Source organism: Bos javanicus, chromosome 2, assembly GCF_032452875.1.
Source record: "Bos javanicus breed banteng chromosome 2, ARS-OSU_banteng_1.0, whole genome shotgun sequence".
In the NCBI taxonomy this organism is placed as follows: Eukaryota; Metazoa; Chordata; class Mammalia; order Artiodactyla; family Bovidae; genus Bos; species Bos javanicus.
Genome location: NC_083869.1, coordinates 7220420 through 7240734, shown reverse-complemented (window position 1 = coordinate 7240734; position 20315 = coordinate 7220420). Strand labels below are relative to the sequence as shown.

Sequence of the window (20315 nt, the reverse complement as noted above, 5' to 3'; positions counted from 1 at the left end):
TCCAACTAAATTAGAAACTCCTCATGGTTTGGAATCAAGGATTCTACTTCCTAATTTATTAATAAATATATAGGTTAAGTGCACCATACCACTTGACTTGGTACAAAGAGGTCAAATAAGTATTTCTTATTGGCAGCTTGAGTGATTATCAATGGCAGCATGTACACAAATTGGTAAAACATTTTTGCAGGTGATTAAAGTTTTAACTCATTTGTAACAACATCAACAGAAATTCTTTCAAATGTTTTGACCAAAAATGTCACTGCAGGGGGAAGAAAAATGTTTTCTTAGGAAATAAATATTTTCATTGCAGATACTCCCATTGAAAGTGTTTGGTTCAGATGTCTGATATTTATAGTTTTTGACTAATTTATAAACCAGCTTAAGATGGTCTACACACATGTTGTTACCTATACATCCATCACATCTTTTTACAAAAATGAGTAACAGATTGGGTCTCTCGTAATGGGATTCTTCAATATAAAGATCACTTATTATTTTTCTTTCTACTTCCTATTTTTAATACGGCACTTAGTAGTTAAGGATCAATGAAACACTTAATAAATATATGGCCAATGATGGTTTCCTTAATTTTATAATCAGTGAGGTACATAAAACCAGGACAGAAAGCCTAATAGAGGGATCTCACTAAATGCTAAATCAGCATTAGCTTTTCTTTCCAAGAGTCACTTTTGCCTCTTGCCCTGTAACACAACCTGCGGTAGCATTTGCTTTCACAGCTATGCAGATTCCAGATTACAAGGTTCCAATTACATCTCAAGTAAAAATTTTAGTTGGATAAATCAAAAGTTGTTTGGTTCTTTCCTCCTCACTACAGTCTTCATGAAAATCCCTAACTTCCAGTTTTAAAAAAATATCTAAGCTTCTACAAGATAGATTTATACTTTCCCTAGTCTTTGCCTGTAACAGGTTTGGTCTTACTGAAATCTTTAGGAATGTGGCACTGCATAGAACTGATTTTCATATAGTAGTGTGGAGTGCTTTTCTTGGTAACTAAAACAGTCTTTCTCTTTCCTTTTCTTCTCTCTATGAGATACAATTGAAAGCATCTTGGACTGGGAACCTTGGTTCTCTGACCAATGTCTGCTGCATCATCTATGCCTAGGCATCTCAATCCCTCATCTGTAATCTAAGGTGTTTAGATTTACAGGGACATCAAAAGAGTGGATGCACTTTGTGAATTGTATGATTTTTTTTTAGGTATAGTGTGATATTATTACTAATAAAAGCAGAAAAATCTAAAAATAAACATCAACAGAGTATAGCCTACAGGCCTGTAAAGGCTATACTACTCTAGCATTGCCTCTGAGAGAGTGAATCTCTTTTTAGTAACAGTTGACCTTTAGTGGGGCTGAAGTGGGGGCTGGGGAGAGTTAGTAACTGATGGAAATTTGAAGCTGACTATCCAAAAGCACAACTCATTGCCTAGTCAGAAAAAGGAACATCACGTGTCATGATGCAAGCATTTTGAGCAACTGTTTGGTATCTAATCGACATTCACAATAAAAACAAATGACTTACTGATAACTTAATCTTTACATGATGCTAGCACAAGCAGAGCAATAGGTGAAACAATTGGTCTCAAACAACATCCTAGTTAGTATATGTACTCTGTTTAAATTAAGTTGATTCAATTTTAATTTAAATTAAGATAGTTGCATTAAAATGATTGAGATATTAAAAAGGATTGAGACAATAAAAAGAGTTGATGTGCTCAAGCGTGAACAATCACACCCTCACTTCTTACACCCCAAACATATCTCTTTCCCCTGAAGCTACATCTGCATCTTTACCTGCCTGTATCTAAGGTCACATACAATAGCCAATCTCTTAGACCCTAACTCCTCTCCCCTCACACCCAGTGCTGCATCTTTCTAAATCCTGGTCAGTCTATACCCTCTTTCTTTCTGTATCTTTGACATCTGACATCTGTCCCTCCAAGGGACTCTTTCTTTCAGTTTATGAACTGTCATCTGAAAACAAAATAAAACAAAAATCCTCATTTGACTCTACCTAACTATGGTCCTATATCTCTTCTTCTCCTTACAACTAAGTTGCTTAATAAATAGGGAAAGAAAAAAAAAAGTCTATACCTTCTGTCTCTGTTGTTGTTGTATTGAATTTTAAAATAAGTAATAAATTATCCCCAAAAGTCAAGTCTCTAATAATAAATGGGGCTTCCCTAGTGGCTTAGTAGTATCCAAGAATCCTCCTGCCAATGCAGGAGACGCAGGTTTGATACTTGGGTCGAGAAGAGGCCCCTGAGGAGGAAATGGCAACCCACTCCAGTCTTCTTGCCTAGAGAATCCCTAGGAGCCTGGCATTACAGTCCACGGGGTCACAAAGAGTCAGACATGACTTAGTGACTAAACAACAACGATTAATAGTAAATGAGATCATCCTGCATTCCATTCTCCAAGCCATCCAAGTAGTTGTATTTTCCTGTGAAACAATACTAAATTTACTTCTGAGTATTTCAAGCATTTTTTTTCCTATCTACATACTATTTACTTGCTCCTCTTATCTCATTTTGGTTACTGTCCATTCATCATTCATATTTTGGATTTATCTCCTCCAGGAAACCAACCTTTGCTCTAATGGGTGAGTTGAATATTCCTATGCAATTCTTTTTCATCATATTTATTATTATATTGTTTTATAATTATTTGTTCATATGTCTATTGCTCTCATTTGGATGTCCCTTAAATACAGGTAGTATATCTTTGCATCCCTATAACCTGAGTAAAATCATGGTAAGTAAAATAGGTAAGTTATAAAATTAACTTACATTTGTATTTATTAAGTCAATTAGTGTGCTTTGAGGTATGTATTTTTATGCGGCTTCACACAAAAGTGCACTAAATACAGCTAAGTGAAAGTGAAGTCACTCAGTCATGTCCGACTCTTCGAGAACCCCTGGACTGCAGCCTACCAGGCTCTTCCACCCATGGGATTTTCCAGGCAAGAGTACTGGAGTGGGCTGCCATTGCCTTCTTCGAAATACAGCTAACCTATATGTAAAAACTGGTTCCATTTTTTAAAATTTGCTGTTACAAATGTAAAAACAACCAAGATTGAGTAATTGTTGTTGTCAGACAGCAATCTGACAATCAATGGAGAGAAGGCATTTTATTTGAATCATCAAGAGAAATATAATTTGTTCAAACTGTTAATCACAAGCATTTATTGAGTAGCTAATACATGCATAGCACTGAATCTGTATCTGACTTTCTGGGTTTGAGAAATGGTCTTTACACTCAAGGGGTATATGATATAAGTAGGGAACTAATGACATTTATTACTATTGTTGTTTATTCACTAAGTTGTGTCTGACTCTTTTGCGACTCCATGGACTGTAGCCCATCCAGCTCCTTCTGTCCATGGGATTTCCCCAGGTAAGAACCCTGGAGTAGGTTACCATGTTCTTCCCCAATGACATTAAGTGAAATTAAAACAATAGGTTATATGGAAAAGGTTTTTATTAAATGCTAACTATGTCAAAGAAAGGAGAAGTGCTACAGTTTAGAGAAAAGAGCATAATCAAAAGGTTTCAAAGAGGATACACATCGGACTTGACCAGGACTTGAAGGATGTGGATGTGTTAGACGAGGATGACACAGACAGAGGAAATAATGGGGTGAATGCAGGGGAAGACTGCTCAGGTGTTCCCTCCTCTGAGACCTTCCCTGACCTCGCATCCCGCCTTCCACCTCTCAGGCACTGTGTGGTAGGGATGCCTCCTAGACACCGTCTGGCATGTAGTAGTCAATTGTTCTTGATTTTTATTTGTACTCTTTAGACAATTAGCTCCCTGAGCCAGAGGCGGTGGGAGGAGGGGGTGGGGCGGCGGGGAGATTAAATACTTGTTTCTGTATCTTTCAGTAAAGTGCCTGGTTAACAATAAGTACTCATTAATCATTATAATAAATAATGAAGGGATGAAAGTAGGTTGCATGGTGGGAATATACTGCTCTGTAGAGAAAAGCAAGTCAAAATCATCATTGCTTGAGATCAGAAAACTATTTCTTTAAAAAAAAAAAAAAAGTCAAAATTTTCAGAATCATCTGAAGCAAATTCTGTCACTAAAACACTTATATAATGGTTTTTGAGAATAGAATGAGATTTATATTCCCTAAAGAAGTGAACTATTGTTATCTGCTTTGAGATGACCAAGTATATCTCATTATCAACGAGTACATTAATCTAAAACCTGACAGCTTTCTCCCACTGGTATTTCTGATTTTAACATGGATTGTGAGCATTTGTGAGTGCCTTTTAAAAATCTTATCAGATTTTTAATTTAAACTTTTCCTGTATCTTAATTAAACAAACATACTTCTTGTAAAGACATTTTTAAGGCCATTTTCTGCCCAGAATGCCTGGGAGTGAAATTCTAGCAGATCTTGGGTACCTAAATGTTTAGAGAACTAAATCCCTATTAGTGAAGGAGGAAAACTGGGAAATAAAACACAAAAATGGAGTTCCTCATTTTCCCTGAAGAAAATGGGAGGCAAGCAGCATGTTCCAAAAAGTTCTCCAGTCTTCTGGCCTGGAAAACCTCACGGACAGAAGAGACTGGCAGGCTACGGTCCAGGTGGTTGAAAAGAGTCAAACATGACTGAAGCAACTTAGCATGGTGGTGTTGTTGTTCAGTCACTCAGTCGTGACTGACTCTTTGCAACCCCATATGCTCAAAAAATATCAATGGATTAAATCAAACCTTCTAAATATTCGAACTAAATATGTAAATATCTCCCAACAAACATTATTAATAAAGAAAAATAAAGACTCAGGAACAGGTATAAGGAATCAAGAACAATCATGATAATCTCATTATCTACTCTTCAGGGAAATCTCATAAGCTTTAAATTCTCCTTCCTTCTATTCTTCCTTCCTTCCAACTTTTTGTAAAAGGCTAGATAAAATAGCAGTTTAGTAGGTTCAGCAGATTGCCAGGAAAAGTAAGCAATGTCCTCACTGCAAAGACAAATCCATCAGCTTTAAGGGCAAGAGCCTAGTATGCCACTAAACTTTGACCACTATCCCACCAAAAAATATTTATAGAGCATCAAGTCTTAGGATTGAAAACTAGTGTAACACAGCACTGAATGTATTTACAAATTTTCTAATTGAAAAAGTCAAAGTTAATCTGAAATATACAAAACTTATTGCCAGATTATTGTGAATTTTTTTTTCACAATTACCTTTACAACAAAGTCTAGAAACTTTGTAAAGCCATTTGTGTGTGTGTGTGTGCTAAATCACTTCAGTCATGTCTGACTCTTTGTGACCCTATGGATTGCCAGGTTCCTCTGTCCATGGAATTCTCCAGGCAAGCATACTGGAGTGGGTGGCTATTCCCTCCTCCAGGGGATCTTCCCAACCCAGGGATTTAACACAGGTCTCCTGCATTGCAGACAGATTCTTTACTATCTGAGCCACCTAGGACACCTGAAAAGCCATTCACTGGAAAACGGATCATTTTGGAAGTTGCGTTACTTAAATAAATCATAGTAAGGTAGTCTCCTGCCAATGCAGGAGACGTAAGACTCAGCTTCAATCCCAGGGTTGGGAAGATTCCCTGGAGGGCAGAATGGCAATCCACTCCAGTATTCTCGCCTGGAGAATCCCATAGACAGAAAAGCCTGGCAGGCTGCCGTCCATAGGGTCTCAAAGAGTCAAATATGACTGAAGCGACTTAGCACAATGTTGTTGTTCAGTCACTCAGTTGTGTCTGACTCTTTGCAACCCCATGGACTGCAGCACACCAGGCATCCCTGTCCTTCACCATCTCCTGGATCTAGCTCAAATCCGTGTCCACTGAGTCAGTGATATCAGGGTCTTTTCTTGTGAGTCAGCTCTTCACATCAGGTGGCCAAAGTACTGGAGTTTCAGCTTCAGCATCAGTCCTTCCAATGAATAGTCAGAATTTATTTCCTTTAGGATTGACTGGTTTGATCTCCTTTCAGTCAAGGGACTCTCAAGAGTCTTCTCCAACACCACAGCTCTAAAGCATCAATTCTGCAGTGCTCAGCCTTACACACAGGTAAATAACCAGAAACTTGGATCAAAACTTCAAATCCTAATTTTAAAATACAGAAAGATATTACCTACAGAAATTATGCATAATGCTTCAACCTACCAAAACTCATACATGAAATTCTTCATGGTGGTATAGCACAAATCTAACCTATGTGAATAAGTTTATGTAAACCTTCTATAGTCCTAGACTTTCAGAGTAGGAAGTAGCCCTGGACAATATACCATAGGTCTTACAGAGGAGGAAACTGAGGCCCAGAGATTTAAAATCACTTCCGCAAGATCACCAATTTAGTTCATGACAGAGCTACAATTAGAATGCAGATTTCCTGCGACCTGGTCTAGTTTTAATTTAGAAACTTTTCTTTAAAATTATTTCAACAATTCATTCATGAAAGAAAGAAACAGTCTATTTAGTTGAGGCCCTCATCTCTTTAACTGCATGTTTCTCTCTGAACAAGTAGAGAGTCTTAAAATATACCAGAAAGTAGACAGGCTTGAGGGATGATGGAACATCATCTAAACACTAAGTCTAAACACTTGGCTCAGATTGCTGTGGATATTTATCATCAGTTTAAACTTCTGTCTCACAGTCACCTTCTGACCCAGGGAAAAGGGATACCATGCTGCAAACAGGCCCTCAGAGCTTAACTTTGATTTTGAGACAGGCTTCCTGATGAGAGATGAATAGGGAAAAAGTGATAATAACAGTGGATTCAGCCTTCTGCCAGGAAGCTACATTTTTGCTTGTAGAGAGACTGCAGTCCAGTTATATTAGAAAAATCACGTTTTGTTTTTCCATCTGTTCTGTTTATCCTCAAGGCAAGGTCTCTATTCTCATTTTTTCCTATTTAATTCCTATTTTGGGGTTTTGGGAGTTTTCTGGATGGTTATGTAAGCAAGGTATTTTACTCTCTGCAACTCAAGGTTTTAAAGAAACCCACTAACTTACTTTCTTTCATTTTCATAAAGAATTTTCTGTTACTTTGGATTATAAATATTTCTTATTTACCTAAAATAAACACTTATTTTATATTCATCTAAAATTTAATTATAATAAATCATATAGACCCTTACTGAGGATTTTAAATCTGACACAGAATTTCTGCAGACATTATTATAAATTCTTCATTCTGAACCTGTGAGATAGAAAAATAAAAAGTATTATCCATGTTTTATAAATGAGGAAATTAAGGTTCCAACATATTATATTTATAAGGTATTTATGAGGAAAGAATCAGGACTTTACTAGAGTTGTCTGACTCAGGGCCAAGTGCTCTTTGGACCCCGTTGCCATGTTGAATTAGGAGAAGTGGAATGAGCTCACACAGCTCCTTCTTCCACCTTGACCACCCAGGTGGAGGTGCACATCATCCCTTATAAAAGCATTGCCAGGGTCCAAATAAGTCTGTCTTGAACCAGTGAAATCTCAGGAAAGGAAATAAATGCTGTATATATTGAGCAGTAATACTTTTACTTTTCTGGAACAACTCTACATGAACTAAATGTTCAAACAATTACCAAAAGCATTACAACAGAAAAAAAGAATAAAATCAAATGAGTATATGTACCACTCAGTTTGTGAATGCATCTTAATACCAAAGTAAAACTTTCAGGAGTTGTACCGGTTTGCTTTTCCTTTGTGAATAATCAAGAGCTGAGCACAGGCCTGGCCCAAGGGAAAAGCACAAAATAAACAAAATTTCTTATCACCATTTCACTCCTCCCCACCCCCATCCCCGGCCCTGTTCTGCTCCAGGAATTCTGCTCCTCCATCATTTCTCTTACCATTTTAGTAACTAGGAATGGTCTGATAAAAATTATTTCAGTTATGGGGAAAACTCTAATGGCCCAACCAGAGGATTCATCCTAAAAGAATAATATCTACTTTTCTTCAGTGCCTATAAATTGCAATTCAACTTTTCAATATGCAGATGAAAGTAGGGAATCTCAAAGATCCGTACCTTGCTCAAGGTCACAAGGTTGCAAAAACGCAGGATTCAAAGGTGAGACTCCAAAGACCCAGGCTCTGTTAATTGCTTTTTGAAACTAAATGGAAAAGGAGAAGTTCTAAATGTAGAAACTGTTTACTGTTAAAAGTCCTAAGTGTAGAAAAATGGTAGTAATTGGGAGTTGAAGAAATTTACCAGAATTTAAAAAATCTAACTGTGAGACCTTACCCTCTTCCTACTATTCCTATGGCCTATTTGGCCTAGTTATAAGTATCTATGTTGTTAGCTCAAAATAATAGAGATACAGAACTGTGGTTGTGTTTATGTGTTTTTTCCAAAATGAACGTGTCTTAGGCATATAGGGTTAAAAAAATTAGAGAAATCTAAGAAAAAAAATTAAGAGATATCACAAACTTTCCCAGCCTCTTTGAAATTTTCCAAATAAATCCCACAAGACACGATAGCCTTCAATGAGGCTATCTGTGCCAACTGTTAATTGGTATCCTTGGATAGAGTACCACAGAAAACGCATCTTCCCATCTACTTATACCTGGTATATGATGCACAATCATACAGTTCTATTCTGAAGAAACTCAAATATCCTCTTCAGAAACAGTGGGAATCCTGCAGATAAATTTCCATTTTGATTATACGAAGTCAACTTTCAGTTTCTATTAGAATGGATTTGCAGTGATTCTAGTGTCTTGACATCCACGGACAAACACAGAATGTCCATGACAGCTGTGCTTCATCTGCCTGTGGTGTGAGCCATAGAGTCCACCCAGTACTGGGACTTTCACCCAGAGCCATGATGTCAGCTGATTTTGATGGCCAGAGACTATTGGGGGAAAATCATAAAAGGCAAATTACCATATAATAATACACTCAGATTGGGTGAATGCTCAGTCGCTCAGTTGTGTACGACTCTTTGCGACCTCATGGACTGTAGCCCATCAGGCTCCTCTGTCCATGGGATTTTCCAGGCAAGCATACTGGAGTGGGTTGCCATGCCCTTCTCTTGGGGATCTTCCCAACCCAGGGGATCTTCCCCATCCAGGGATCAAATCCATATCTCTTAAGTCTCCTGCATTGGCAGGAGGGTTCTTTCCCAGCAGCACCACCTGAGAATCCCATATTTGAGAAGGAGACATCCAAATAAACCTTCAGTGTGAGACCTTGATTCTCAGGTAGATTCCTGAATGCCTTTCCTTCAAACTGAAAGTTTAAAGCATATTTCCCATAAAAAAAAATTAAAAGTCATCTACTTCAAAACTGTTTTCTTAAAACTGGAACTGCTTGTCCTCCTAGGACTTTAGCAACACTGCATCCACAGAACAGATGTGGAGGGGGTACCAGGTAGATCAAGTGAGTATAGCTTTAACAGTTTTATGAAATATTTATATCCTGAATGTACCAAAATATCATGAAAATACTAATTATCATAAAACACTTAATTTAATTTCATCATCCTCCACATACTCAAACACAAACACTGCCAACGGAACTTTGAATGCATTCACTGATTAATTTCTTTAGAACTCATTGTTTCCATCTTGATTCATAAAGGAATTACCCCATTTTTTTTTTTTAATGAAATAGATTACAAGTATTCTGAAATCTTCCCAGGCTAATGAGAATTCCATTGATTCAGGAACTTATTAGTTGTTTCTCAATAAAATTCAGTTCAGTTTTAATGTGCCTAAGGGAGAAAATAAAAACACAAACAAACACATGCCTAATCTAACACGTAGAGACCAAGATTTAAAAGGAAACGGGGAAGGGATGAAAAAAGAAGTCATTTTTTTGGGAATACTCAGAAAGACATAATACTCGTGGCACCTGAAAGCTTTAACACAAGCTGTCAATGGAATGTTCAATTGTTCCTCCTTCATTGACTCCAAGTGTTTTTTCCTTTGTTTCAGCACAAAAAGAAGATTCCTATATCAGAACCGCTCATTTGCCTTAGAATGGCCAGTGCCCTTCTGCCTTTCAAAAGAAAGTATAAGCTTTCTTTATAAAACTTCAGAGGGTTTGTGTTTGTAGCCAAAGACCAGAAAACTAGAAACTTTTTCCTTGCAGTTCATCTTCCCATGGTAACCAGTTAACCTCACTGTTCACCCACCAGTCCGTCCTATCAGAAACTCTAGATGAAAGTTGAGCACTAAATGAGAAGCATAATGTTCTGAATTAAATTGTAACTTAATCATTTCTTCAATAGAAAGCTCTGGAAAAAATGAGAAAGAAAAAATTTAAAAATAATTTCAAACTAGCATAAATGAATCTGATAGGTTCTTCTACATCAGGAGCAAATAATAACTATATAACTGCTTTTTAAGCAGTTAAACTTTTTAATGAAAATATTAAATCTCTATAAATAAGTTGTATTTGCTATGGGAAGTATCCACATTTTTAAATTCCATAATGAAAAACTCTAAAGCTTATGGCTACAGAACAGCTCTAGTGAATAAAAAAAAATTTTTAATTAAAGTAATTCATAGCTACTAATTATCTGGTGAAATTTCATGCACATACCTTCTTCCAAGTGAAACCCATCATTTTGTTCAAGTTTGAAAAACTGAGAAGAAAGAAAACTGCAGCAAAATAAGGAAAGTGTGAGCATGAAGAATGTGCCTACATTTTACATCAGTGTCTGCTTTCTGGAGTCAATTTCACAAAAATCTCCTGGGAGTGAAGGGAGTGAAGAAACCAGCAGCCTTTGGAAAATGAGGAGACTTGCTGCAAAATCTGGGAAAAGATGATCACTCCCACTACTGTATCCAATAGTCCTGGGAGCTGCCTTGTAAATCCCCGTGCAGTGAAGCAATTTCTCTCATTCCAGATGCAACCCAGAGCAATGCAGGGTGGAAAAGCAGCTTCCAGTTTTTAATACAGACTTTTATGACTATCATATTTTGAGAAAACAAACTCTGAAACAGACAGAGCTGGTAGACAGAATGAGGCAGCAGTGTGGCATGGAATGGGCCGTGCTTGGCTTGCTCACATCTTGGAGACAATGGCAGAGAATGAAATGTGTGTGGGGTGTGAAACAGGAGAGCAGGAGTAACGCTTCAAATCACATGGCCCTTAGAATATATTTAATGGAAAGAGGTTTTTATTTCTTTTTTTTCCCATAGTAAACCTACACAAGAAGACACTACAGTCCATTTGCTTTTCTATTGGAAAGGCAAAATGTATAAGTAAGCTTAAAATATAGCCTATTTAGACATTAGATAAAAATACTGATGCATTGCCTAAGTGACTATAGTAGATAAAATGTGCATTTTAAGTTTTACAACAACTTTAATCTCTTTGAGAGAAAAGTTGTTTATTTTTTCCATAACATCTAACATTTTGGTTCTTATAATTACCCAATAAGCATTTATTATTATTGTTATATTATTAAATAGTTGAATAATAATATCAACTGGATACTTATGTTGGATAATAGTATCAATAATCATTTGATGAGCTCCTACTCCTTGTCAGGAACCATACTACTATTAGGTGGTTTGATAAATGATAGTCTTCAAAATAATTATTCAAGGTAAATATTACTACTCTAATTTTATAGACGAGAAAACTAAAACATAGAGCACTCAAGAAAATTACTCAAGAATATGCAAATGTAACTTGAAAAATCTAAATCTGAAATTGGTTCACTCATATTTGAATGAATAAATAGTGGGAGAGTTTTTTTTAGATTTTGAAAAAATAATATTCAATTGGCCTATGTGCAAGTAATAGCAATCATATACCTAATACATAAAATAATTTTATGACATGCAGTGGAACCTGGGAAGTAGACTAAGGAAAAGTGTGTGTGCGTGTATGTCATGGGAGGTGAGAACTACAGGCAATTCCTTATTTTGAGGCAAAGAATGATAGTCACGGGACTAAAATTCTAGAAATGAGACAGATTATGAAAGGTCTTGTATGCTTTGCTTAGGAGCTTGAACATTATTCCTTCCTCAAGTTATGGAAGTCAATGGAAGGTTTTAAGGAAGGTAATGAAGTGATCAGATTTTAGCAACAGAGGTGGTCCCAATAGGTACAGATGGGAAGTAGCCACATGAGAGCCAAAGAGATAAACTCACATGCTACTGCAGTAAAAAGCAGTAGTCCATGAGAGCTTAAACTGGGGTGTTTGTAGTAGAGATGGAGAGGAGGTATATTTGAGAAATATTTAGCAGGTACAACGGTAGAATTTGGTAACTGATTAGATTTTTGCTTGAATAACCGAGTAGGATGATGTTGCCATTAACTGACATAAAGAATACATGAGAAAGATGATCCTGTCTGGAAGGAAAGGTAATGTGTTGAGTTTTGGGTACGCTGAACTTGAAGTGGTTATGGACCAGCCAGTGGGAAATTGGGTATTCCGAAGTTCATGTGGAAGGTCAGGGTTGAAGAGAGAGATTTGAAAATGATCAGCAATTAGTTGTTAAGCAAAACCCTGGGAGTAAGATTCCTAGATAATCTAGGAAGAGAATAGACAGAACCAGTGGACTAAATCCTATGAGAAAACAAAGTGCTAAGGGATAAAAAAGAGAGAGAGAGAGAGAGAAGGAGCCCATGAAGCTGAGAAGGAAAGGTCAGGAAGGTAAAGCGAGAACCTTCAGAGCACAGCCTTTCAAGAAAGCTGGGGTCGTTAACGGTAGGTGAAAGGAGTCCACTGGAACGTAACACATTACTGGACAAGCTTAAGAGGAATAGAGGGAGCAAAAATGAGGGTGCGTGGGGTGAGCGAGGGCACAGAGTCACACAGAAAACTGTTCTGCTCCTTTAAAGCAGCTAGGCTAAGAGTAAAGGGTGAAAGCCGGACGCAGGCCCTGGGAGAGAGCTGAGCTTGTTTACAGGCTAAGGGGAAAGAGCTCATAGGAAGGAAGCTGTTGAAGTTATGGAAACGAGAGCACGATTAACAGAGCAACTTGCCCCAGGAGGTGGAGAACAAACAAAATACAGAAGGAGGACAAATCCGGAAGGTTCTTCAAAACAAATTCAAAGATTTGGCAACAGTAGAATTTATGCCACCAAGATTTATAGCTGTGATGACTGAGATCAGACCAAAATATCACTTTGTGAGTCTCATGTAAATGCTCTAAAATTGCCTTCAGGTAAATTTCCTAAATGACCCTCTTAAGAGTTCCATCAGATTGACAGGAGTGTGTATAATTTCTACAAATTCAGATGAGGACCCAAAGGTTTGGTAAGGTTTGTTGTTGTTGTTCAGTCACTAAGTCGTGTCTGACTCTTTGTGATCCCCATGGACTGCAGCATGGCAGGTTTCCCTGGAGTTTGCTCAAACTCATGTCCAATGATTTGGTGATGCCACCAAACCACCTCATTGTCTGTCGCTCTCTTCTCCTCCTGCCCTCAAAAAAGGAGTCTAAAGGTTGCCGAACTCCTAAATAGCAGAGATGGATCAGAATCCAGGTGTCCTCCCAGTGATGGCGAGACCGTGGCTTACTTTACTTACTAAAGTATGTAGACTACAACAGGGCTATGATGCTCAGGTTGCAAGCAACAGTGTCATCTTTAAACTGAACTTATAATTCTGATTAAATAGACACCCAGAAAAAAAAAGGAAAGAAAACCAACTGTGAGACTGTCTTTCCTCCTTCCCAGATGTACACTAAAAAAAAAACACTTTTTAAAGCACACAAACATTTTCGAGTTTGAAAATTATACCAGAAAGCTATAGAGACAATGTTCACTAATTTATTGATGCTAACTTTTTAACAGTGTTAATGTTACTTCTCTGTAGAAGACAACAAGTGGGTAAGGAAAATCTTGTTCTATCATAATGTCCCTGATACACTGTTCCTTAGGAAAAATACTCAGTATAAGATGAAGCCATCCTGATTTCTGTTGAAGGATTTAGTTTTAAACATACCAATAAAATAAAGTAAAAACACTAAAGCCACCAATGCAGTCACAACTTCAAAGAAAAATTTTCCACTGGATAGACTACTTCTCACACAAATGCCAAGAATAGATACTCTGTGTGTGTAATACTCTTCAGCATTAAATAAAATTTAGAAAAAGCCACATGAAATTTACATGAAAAGAAATTTAGAGGAAAACTGAATTGTCAATATATTCGTAGCAATTCCACTGTCTTATATAAACTTGTTCAACTTGCCAAAATGTACAGAGTAGATCAATTAATAATTAATAACTTTAGTCTTTTTTCCTACTATTACTATATCTCTCATATATAAATCTAAACTTTTCAATATTGTAATCTCAGAACACAAAACATCAGTCAAAAAGTGACTGATCCAATTTTAAATATTTTATAAATTTCCATGTAAGACTAAGAAATAATAGAGGAATTCTCCTTCAAGTAGGAACAAACTATTTGATTAAAAAAAGAAAAAAAATAGATTAACATAACTTTAATCTCTAAGTCTCCTCCTCTCAAAACAAAACTTCCTCTTGATGTTTTTACTTAACATATGGCATTATGTGCACTTCTAGAATGATCAACGTGATGAGTCTTTGGCCTTCAGGGATATGATAAAAGTGTGAAGAGCAGGAAGTAACAGAAAGCAAAAAAAGACTATTAGTCACCTGGAAATACATTTTAATAGTGTGGCCTTTGTATAGTAGAATGATTCGTCTAACTTGCCATAAGGAGGACTGGGGTCTTGATTATTTTTTCCAGAAATGATTGTGAATTCACAATGTCTTATCTACAAATTTTCAGTAAGCAGGCTTATAAGTGAAAGGAATGACTAGAATAGCAAGTTATTAGCAAAGTCACAGTGTGTAGCCTTAGAAGAGGAAGCCAACTGATGCCACATCAAGATCAAGAGTCTAGGCAGGGACTTAACACAGTGGTTCACCAGCATGAATCCATCACCTAGAAAGCTTCCCAAATCCCATCCACAACCACCAAATCAGGCTATTTGGGAACAAGAGCAGCCTAGACTCTATACTGGCAACAAGCTCTTCAGGTGACTTTTTATGCAATCAGCTCAGCACTGATCTGTGTGGATTGCTTACCAACTAACCTAAAGAGTCATGATCAAAGTCTACCCTGCATTTGTCAATATAAAAAATTGACTGTACTTATCAATCTACCAATCACATATATAGAGAGATACTCTCCAAAATAAAGCCTCATTCTAATTTTTATAAAAGTAAAGTTATTTGAAGAGACTACAGAAAGAATTGTAAAGAATAAAAACCTAATGTTTAAGTGCCATCTGGTGTTCTTGGCTTTGTATTCTACCTAGGAATGAACAATAACCAGGGTAAGTCTGGTTACTCAACTATATTCTGTCCATTGAAACCAGATCCATTCCACTGAAAGTGGTTGACAATTATGCCCACTGTGGCCAGGATTACAGTTGCCTCCTAATAGCTATTCTCTCTTTTATATCCTCCATAACTCTATTCAACAGAATACATTGTCAGTGTTACCCAGCTAAGACTACATTTCCCAGCAGCCCTTGTAGCTTTGTGTGACCACATGACTTACAATTAAGTAGAAATGATATGCGGAGAAGGCAATGGCACCTCACTCCAGTACTCTTGCCTGGAAAATCCCATAGATGGAGGACCCTGGTGGGCTGCAGTCCATGGGGTCGCTAAGAGTCGGACAAGACTGTGCAACTTCACTTTCGCTTTTCACTTTCATGCATTGGAGAAGGAAATGGCAACCTACTCCAGTGTTCTTGCCTGGAGAATCCCAGGGACGGGGGAGCCTGGTGGGCTGCCGTGAAGCGATTTAGCAGCAGCAGAAATGATATGATGACTTAACAATCTCCATTGAAAAAGAATCACAGCCTTTATCTCCTATTCTCTTTCTAGAAGCCAGGAAAGTAAATATAATGGCTGGGATTCCAATAGCTGTCTAGGAATTTAGAGCATCAAGAACTGTATCCTAGGAATATAAGAGAGCCAGAAAAAACTGAATCCCTGATGATTCTGTAAAGTTGGTAAACCAACCTTTCACTACTAAACTAGAAGCTTATAAAATAAGAAAAAAACACTTTTTTGTTGTTTAAACTACTACACTCTCCTATATGCAGGTGGACCTAGCTTAAAACATTCACTGTAAAAGAAAAGTGTGCATATCCTACATGAGTATGATTCAAAGTATCAATTTCAACAATAAAAAGTTTAAAACAATTTATGAGTGAACAAGTATCTTAAACGATATATTTGCATTCTCTACTGCCTTTAAAATGATCCCATCCAAGTACTGCTGAAAATCTCTTCAAGCTGAGTATTAAGCATTGTTTCTTGTTATTTGTATTTGAATGATGAGATAAATGCCAGACATAATATAATAAAATGCAGGAGGCCATGCTATAGAAAGGGCTTCCCTGTTGGCTCAGACGGTAAAGAATCCACCTGCAATGCAGGAGGCTTGAGTTAGATCCTTGGGTTGGGAAGATCCCCTTGAGGAAGGTATGGCAACTCACTCCAGTATTCTTGCCTAGAGAATCCCCATGGACAGAGGAGCCTGGCAGGCTACAGTCCATGGGGTCGCAAAGAGTTGGACACGACCGAGTGACTAAGTACCCATGCTATAGAAAGAACTGTGAGCCCCTCAGTTCAGTTCAGTCTCTCAGTGGTGTCCGATTCTTTGTGACCCCATGGACTGCAGCGCTCCAGGTTTCCCTGTCCATCACCAACTCCCAGAGCTTGCTCAAACTCACGTCCATCAAGCCAATGATGCCATCCAAACATCTCATCCTCTGTGAGCCCCTCATCTCTTAGTAATCAGAAGTCAGCTTGGGTCCATGATACTAGTATAGCGTTACAAATAAGAGGGTTGCAAATTTATGGTCCATGAGCCACACTTGACATTCAAAATATACTGTATTTGGCTTAGGTAATACTTTCTGAAAATATTAGATATGAATGGCTGCAAGTGGGCATGCATCTTCAGTTCTCCACAGCCCTGCCATCACCTGTTGATATACACTCTCTTGCTTCACTTGTTGGTGTCATCTGCCTGACCTCTGAGAAGCACTGACATTTATAGTCTCTGGAAATAAAACACTACGCTTCTGTAGCTTTCCTTCTCTCCACTGTTTCTCTGTTGTTGAAATCAATGATTCATATCAAAGATTATTTTCCAAGATTAAGTATGTCCACTTCTAATAACAAGAATGTATTTAAGTATTAGATATTAGACCTTTATTAGGTATTAGACCTAGGTATTAGACCTTTATTCAGGAATATAAAAATTAGTATAAATGCACTAGTATTTTCTCCTACAAAAAACAAATGGGAAAATCTCTTCAAGCAGCTCCCCCAAAACCAACACACTTCCACACACACACAAACTCATGCAAAGCTGATTTTTGTTATCTTAACTCATTTGTTTACATAATTTTACTTAATAGGCCCAACTAAAGTTAGTCCAACTCTCAAACTTTCTCACTTCTATGAATTTAAAAAATCAACTCAGTTCTTAAAATTTAGTGAGAAGTAGTAACAATTTTGGCTTAAGAGACTTAAAGCTTTATTTGTTTTCTTTTATCTCATCATTCATAAGTATTTCTATAAGACATTATATATGTAACTTATGTAAAATACAAATTTTAAATTTCCAGTAAAAATAATCACAGTCAAACAGAAGAAAAATATACTTTGGAGTTCTGAAAAGAAAAAAAAAACTTATTAAGTATGTACTTACATATGATAATAAGTCTCTACATTTCAAAGAGGACATATTCATACACAAAGTCAGCACCACATTATATGACTTAGAGCTAAAATTTGAAAAACATATTGTTTTGCATGTGTGCCTTAGAAACTTCTTTAGTTTAAAACATTTACCTTACTCTTCTCCAAACTTAAAAGTACATGGAGTTTCAAAATTCTGATTCTTCTATTAAGTTTGTTACAAGCCTGAACAGGAAAAATAAAGTATTGCCAAGTATTCACACAATATTACTTAAACTAAAATATGCATGGTAAGTTCAAGTTATGTAGTTCTGAATATCCTGGATTATGGAATTCTTTTTTATATCACCTTTAATTAAGACCTTAACTATTTACTTTTGCTATTGAATTTTACACATATTCTCTTAGCTTGAGTAACATAACTGAGCAATTTATGCTTTTACAATATGTATGCAAGCAATTTACCCTTTTTTCTGTAAAATGTTTGGAATTCCATGTTCTATGTTATTTGGATATACTGGGGAGAGAAGGCTTTTTTGCACCAAGCATCACATTTCTAACACTTATATAAAGTAGTATTAAGGTAAATTGAACTCTGCTCATTTTTCAGAAACACCTACAGTGTAATTACAACTATTTAAGAAAGTCTTTTAACATATGGCCTACTCCATATACTTTACGAAACATTCATTTATTCACATGTTCAATTATTTTCATACCTTATAAATGAAAATTTTTATCTTAAAATATAGTAACAAGGAAAATTGTGTAAAATTTTGAATGAAAGTTGTTGGTTTTTCTGGTGGGGGAGGGGAGTCGACTTCTTTTATATTCAGATATTTCTATTGCTATAGTAATTTTGTGCATTTTTCCCTCCCCTTTCCTGACTTCTCTACTTCTTATTCTATTATCTCCCAGCCCTTCCAAACGACACATGCTTTTCACACCATTACAAGGAAACTCAAGAGGTTTAATGTTCTATGAATTGTCTCATTTTTTAAAGCATAAAAAGTAACATAAAAGTTTCAAGATTTCAGAAAGTGCCCCCTCTATGGGACTCTGGACAGATTCTTGGGTATTCATCCCAGATTCTTATTTTCACTCTAAATGTTTTTTAGACCTCGGGGTCTCTAGATTAATTTTATGAACATTTATAGAGCAAAAATACACAGAAACAGGTTTTAAATATATATATAGCCATAAAATATATATGAAGGACAGTAACAGAAAAGTTTAATAAGTGTGCTAAGTTTTAAAAGCTTGAGTTTGATGTTAAATTGTTATGAAAATCTTTAAAGCCTATTATGAAAGAGTACATGTCTGTATTTGAAACTTCAGGCCTGGAGGGTAAGGATTTAACAATGTGAAACCAATTTAAATATTTTCTTATATTTGCTAGCAGCCACACATTTTTGCTTAACCATACCAAAGAAAGCAATCCTAACATATGCAAATTTCATAGGAAAAAAATTGGTAACCAGGCAAGATTTGTCTTACATTTTTTAAAAAGAGAAGAAAGGAAACTTGTGTCTAATGAATAATGCCCGTGCAAATACTCCGTGATAAATAAATTATATAAGACATGCCGATTTCCTGCCTTCCGCCTCCAACAGGGAACCACCACTGTCCTGATAGTCAAGTCAGAAGGGTGGGAAAATAAGAAATCTGGCTTCTATAAACCTCTGCTATGGAGAAAGAAAGACTTGTCCCACAGAAACAAAAGTGATTGTAAGATCACAAATGAAACCAGAAGGGACGCAAAAATCTATAAAGAGAAAAGAATAAGGAGCCAAAGACAAACAAAAATCAGTTATGAGTGGCTACAGAGGTTTTTCTAAACAAAGAATTTTGTGAAGCAGCTGAAGTTCCGTACAAAAAAGGCTCCACCCTACTCTGCTTCTGCCGCGACTTTTCCTTGCTCTGAGAACTCTAGCCCACAGAACAGACCTCCTCTAAGAGTGTCTCTAGCCCTCCGTTTTAAGCACTCTCCTTTTCTTTTAAACTTCCCACTCTCCACATTCAGGGAAAAGGACTTATCCCAGGCTTTCCCAAAAAGAGTTCAGTAGTGTACTCTTCGAACGGCACATGTAGAAGCTCCGGATTTACAAATGTCCCCGAATGTCTTCCGAGCCGTTTTCCAGGTGCAAATCTGTCAGCCCCCTTCTCAACTTCAAACCAGAACCTCCTCTTCATGCTCTTCCTGAGGTTTAATATTCCACCCATTTCCCAAACCGTGCAATAAACACCAGGAGGAAAGCAAACGGCAAACTTACCATCCTCGTCTTCTTCCTGGGCTTTTATTGAGACGAATTGCCCTAATAAAACAGTAAGAATGAGCAGAGGTCTTGCTTCCACCCAGTTTGCCATCATGTCTAAATATTAGACATGTGGGTCCTCCTGGGAGTTAAAAGTATATTCTAAGGTTATTGTAGCACCATGAAGTCAGCTGCGGGCTCTTCTTTCAGCACCAGCCCCAGCCCCAGGGCAGCCTCTGCAAACCCCCTTTTTCAGCACCGGCTCCAGCACAGTCTGCGAAAACTTTTTTCAAGCGATGCAGCTTTAAATAGGAAGAATGCTGCCTCCACTTCTTTTCCTGCCCCTTTTCAGCTTGTTCAGGCTCATAACCATCCAGTGTCTGCCAAGCAACGGTCTGAT

General features: G+C 37.1%; 1 protein-coding gene across 1 annotated transcript in view; it reads right to left on the bottom strand.

The window, feature by feature from the left end:
* Positions 1–20039, bottom strand: part of COL5A2 (collagen type V alpha 2 chain) — a 158015-nt gene extending 137976 nt beyond the window's left edge. Inside the window, exon 1 of the mRNA XM_061433186.1 lies at positions 19934–20039. Coding sequence (XP_061289170.1) covers positions 19934–20030 — 97 coding nt within the window. The 5' untranslated portion in view covers positions 20031–20039. The remainder of the gene's footprint in view (positions 1–19933) is intronic.
* Between the last annotated feature and the right edge of the window lie 276 nt (positions 20040–20315).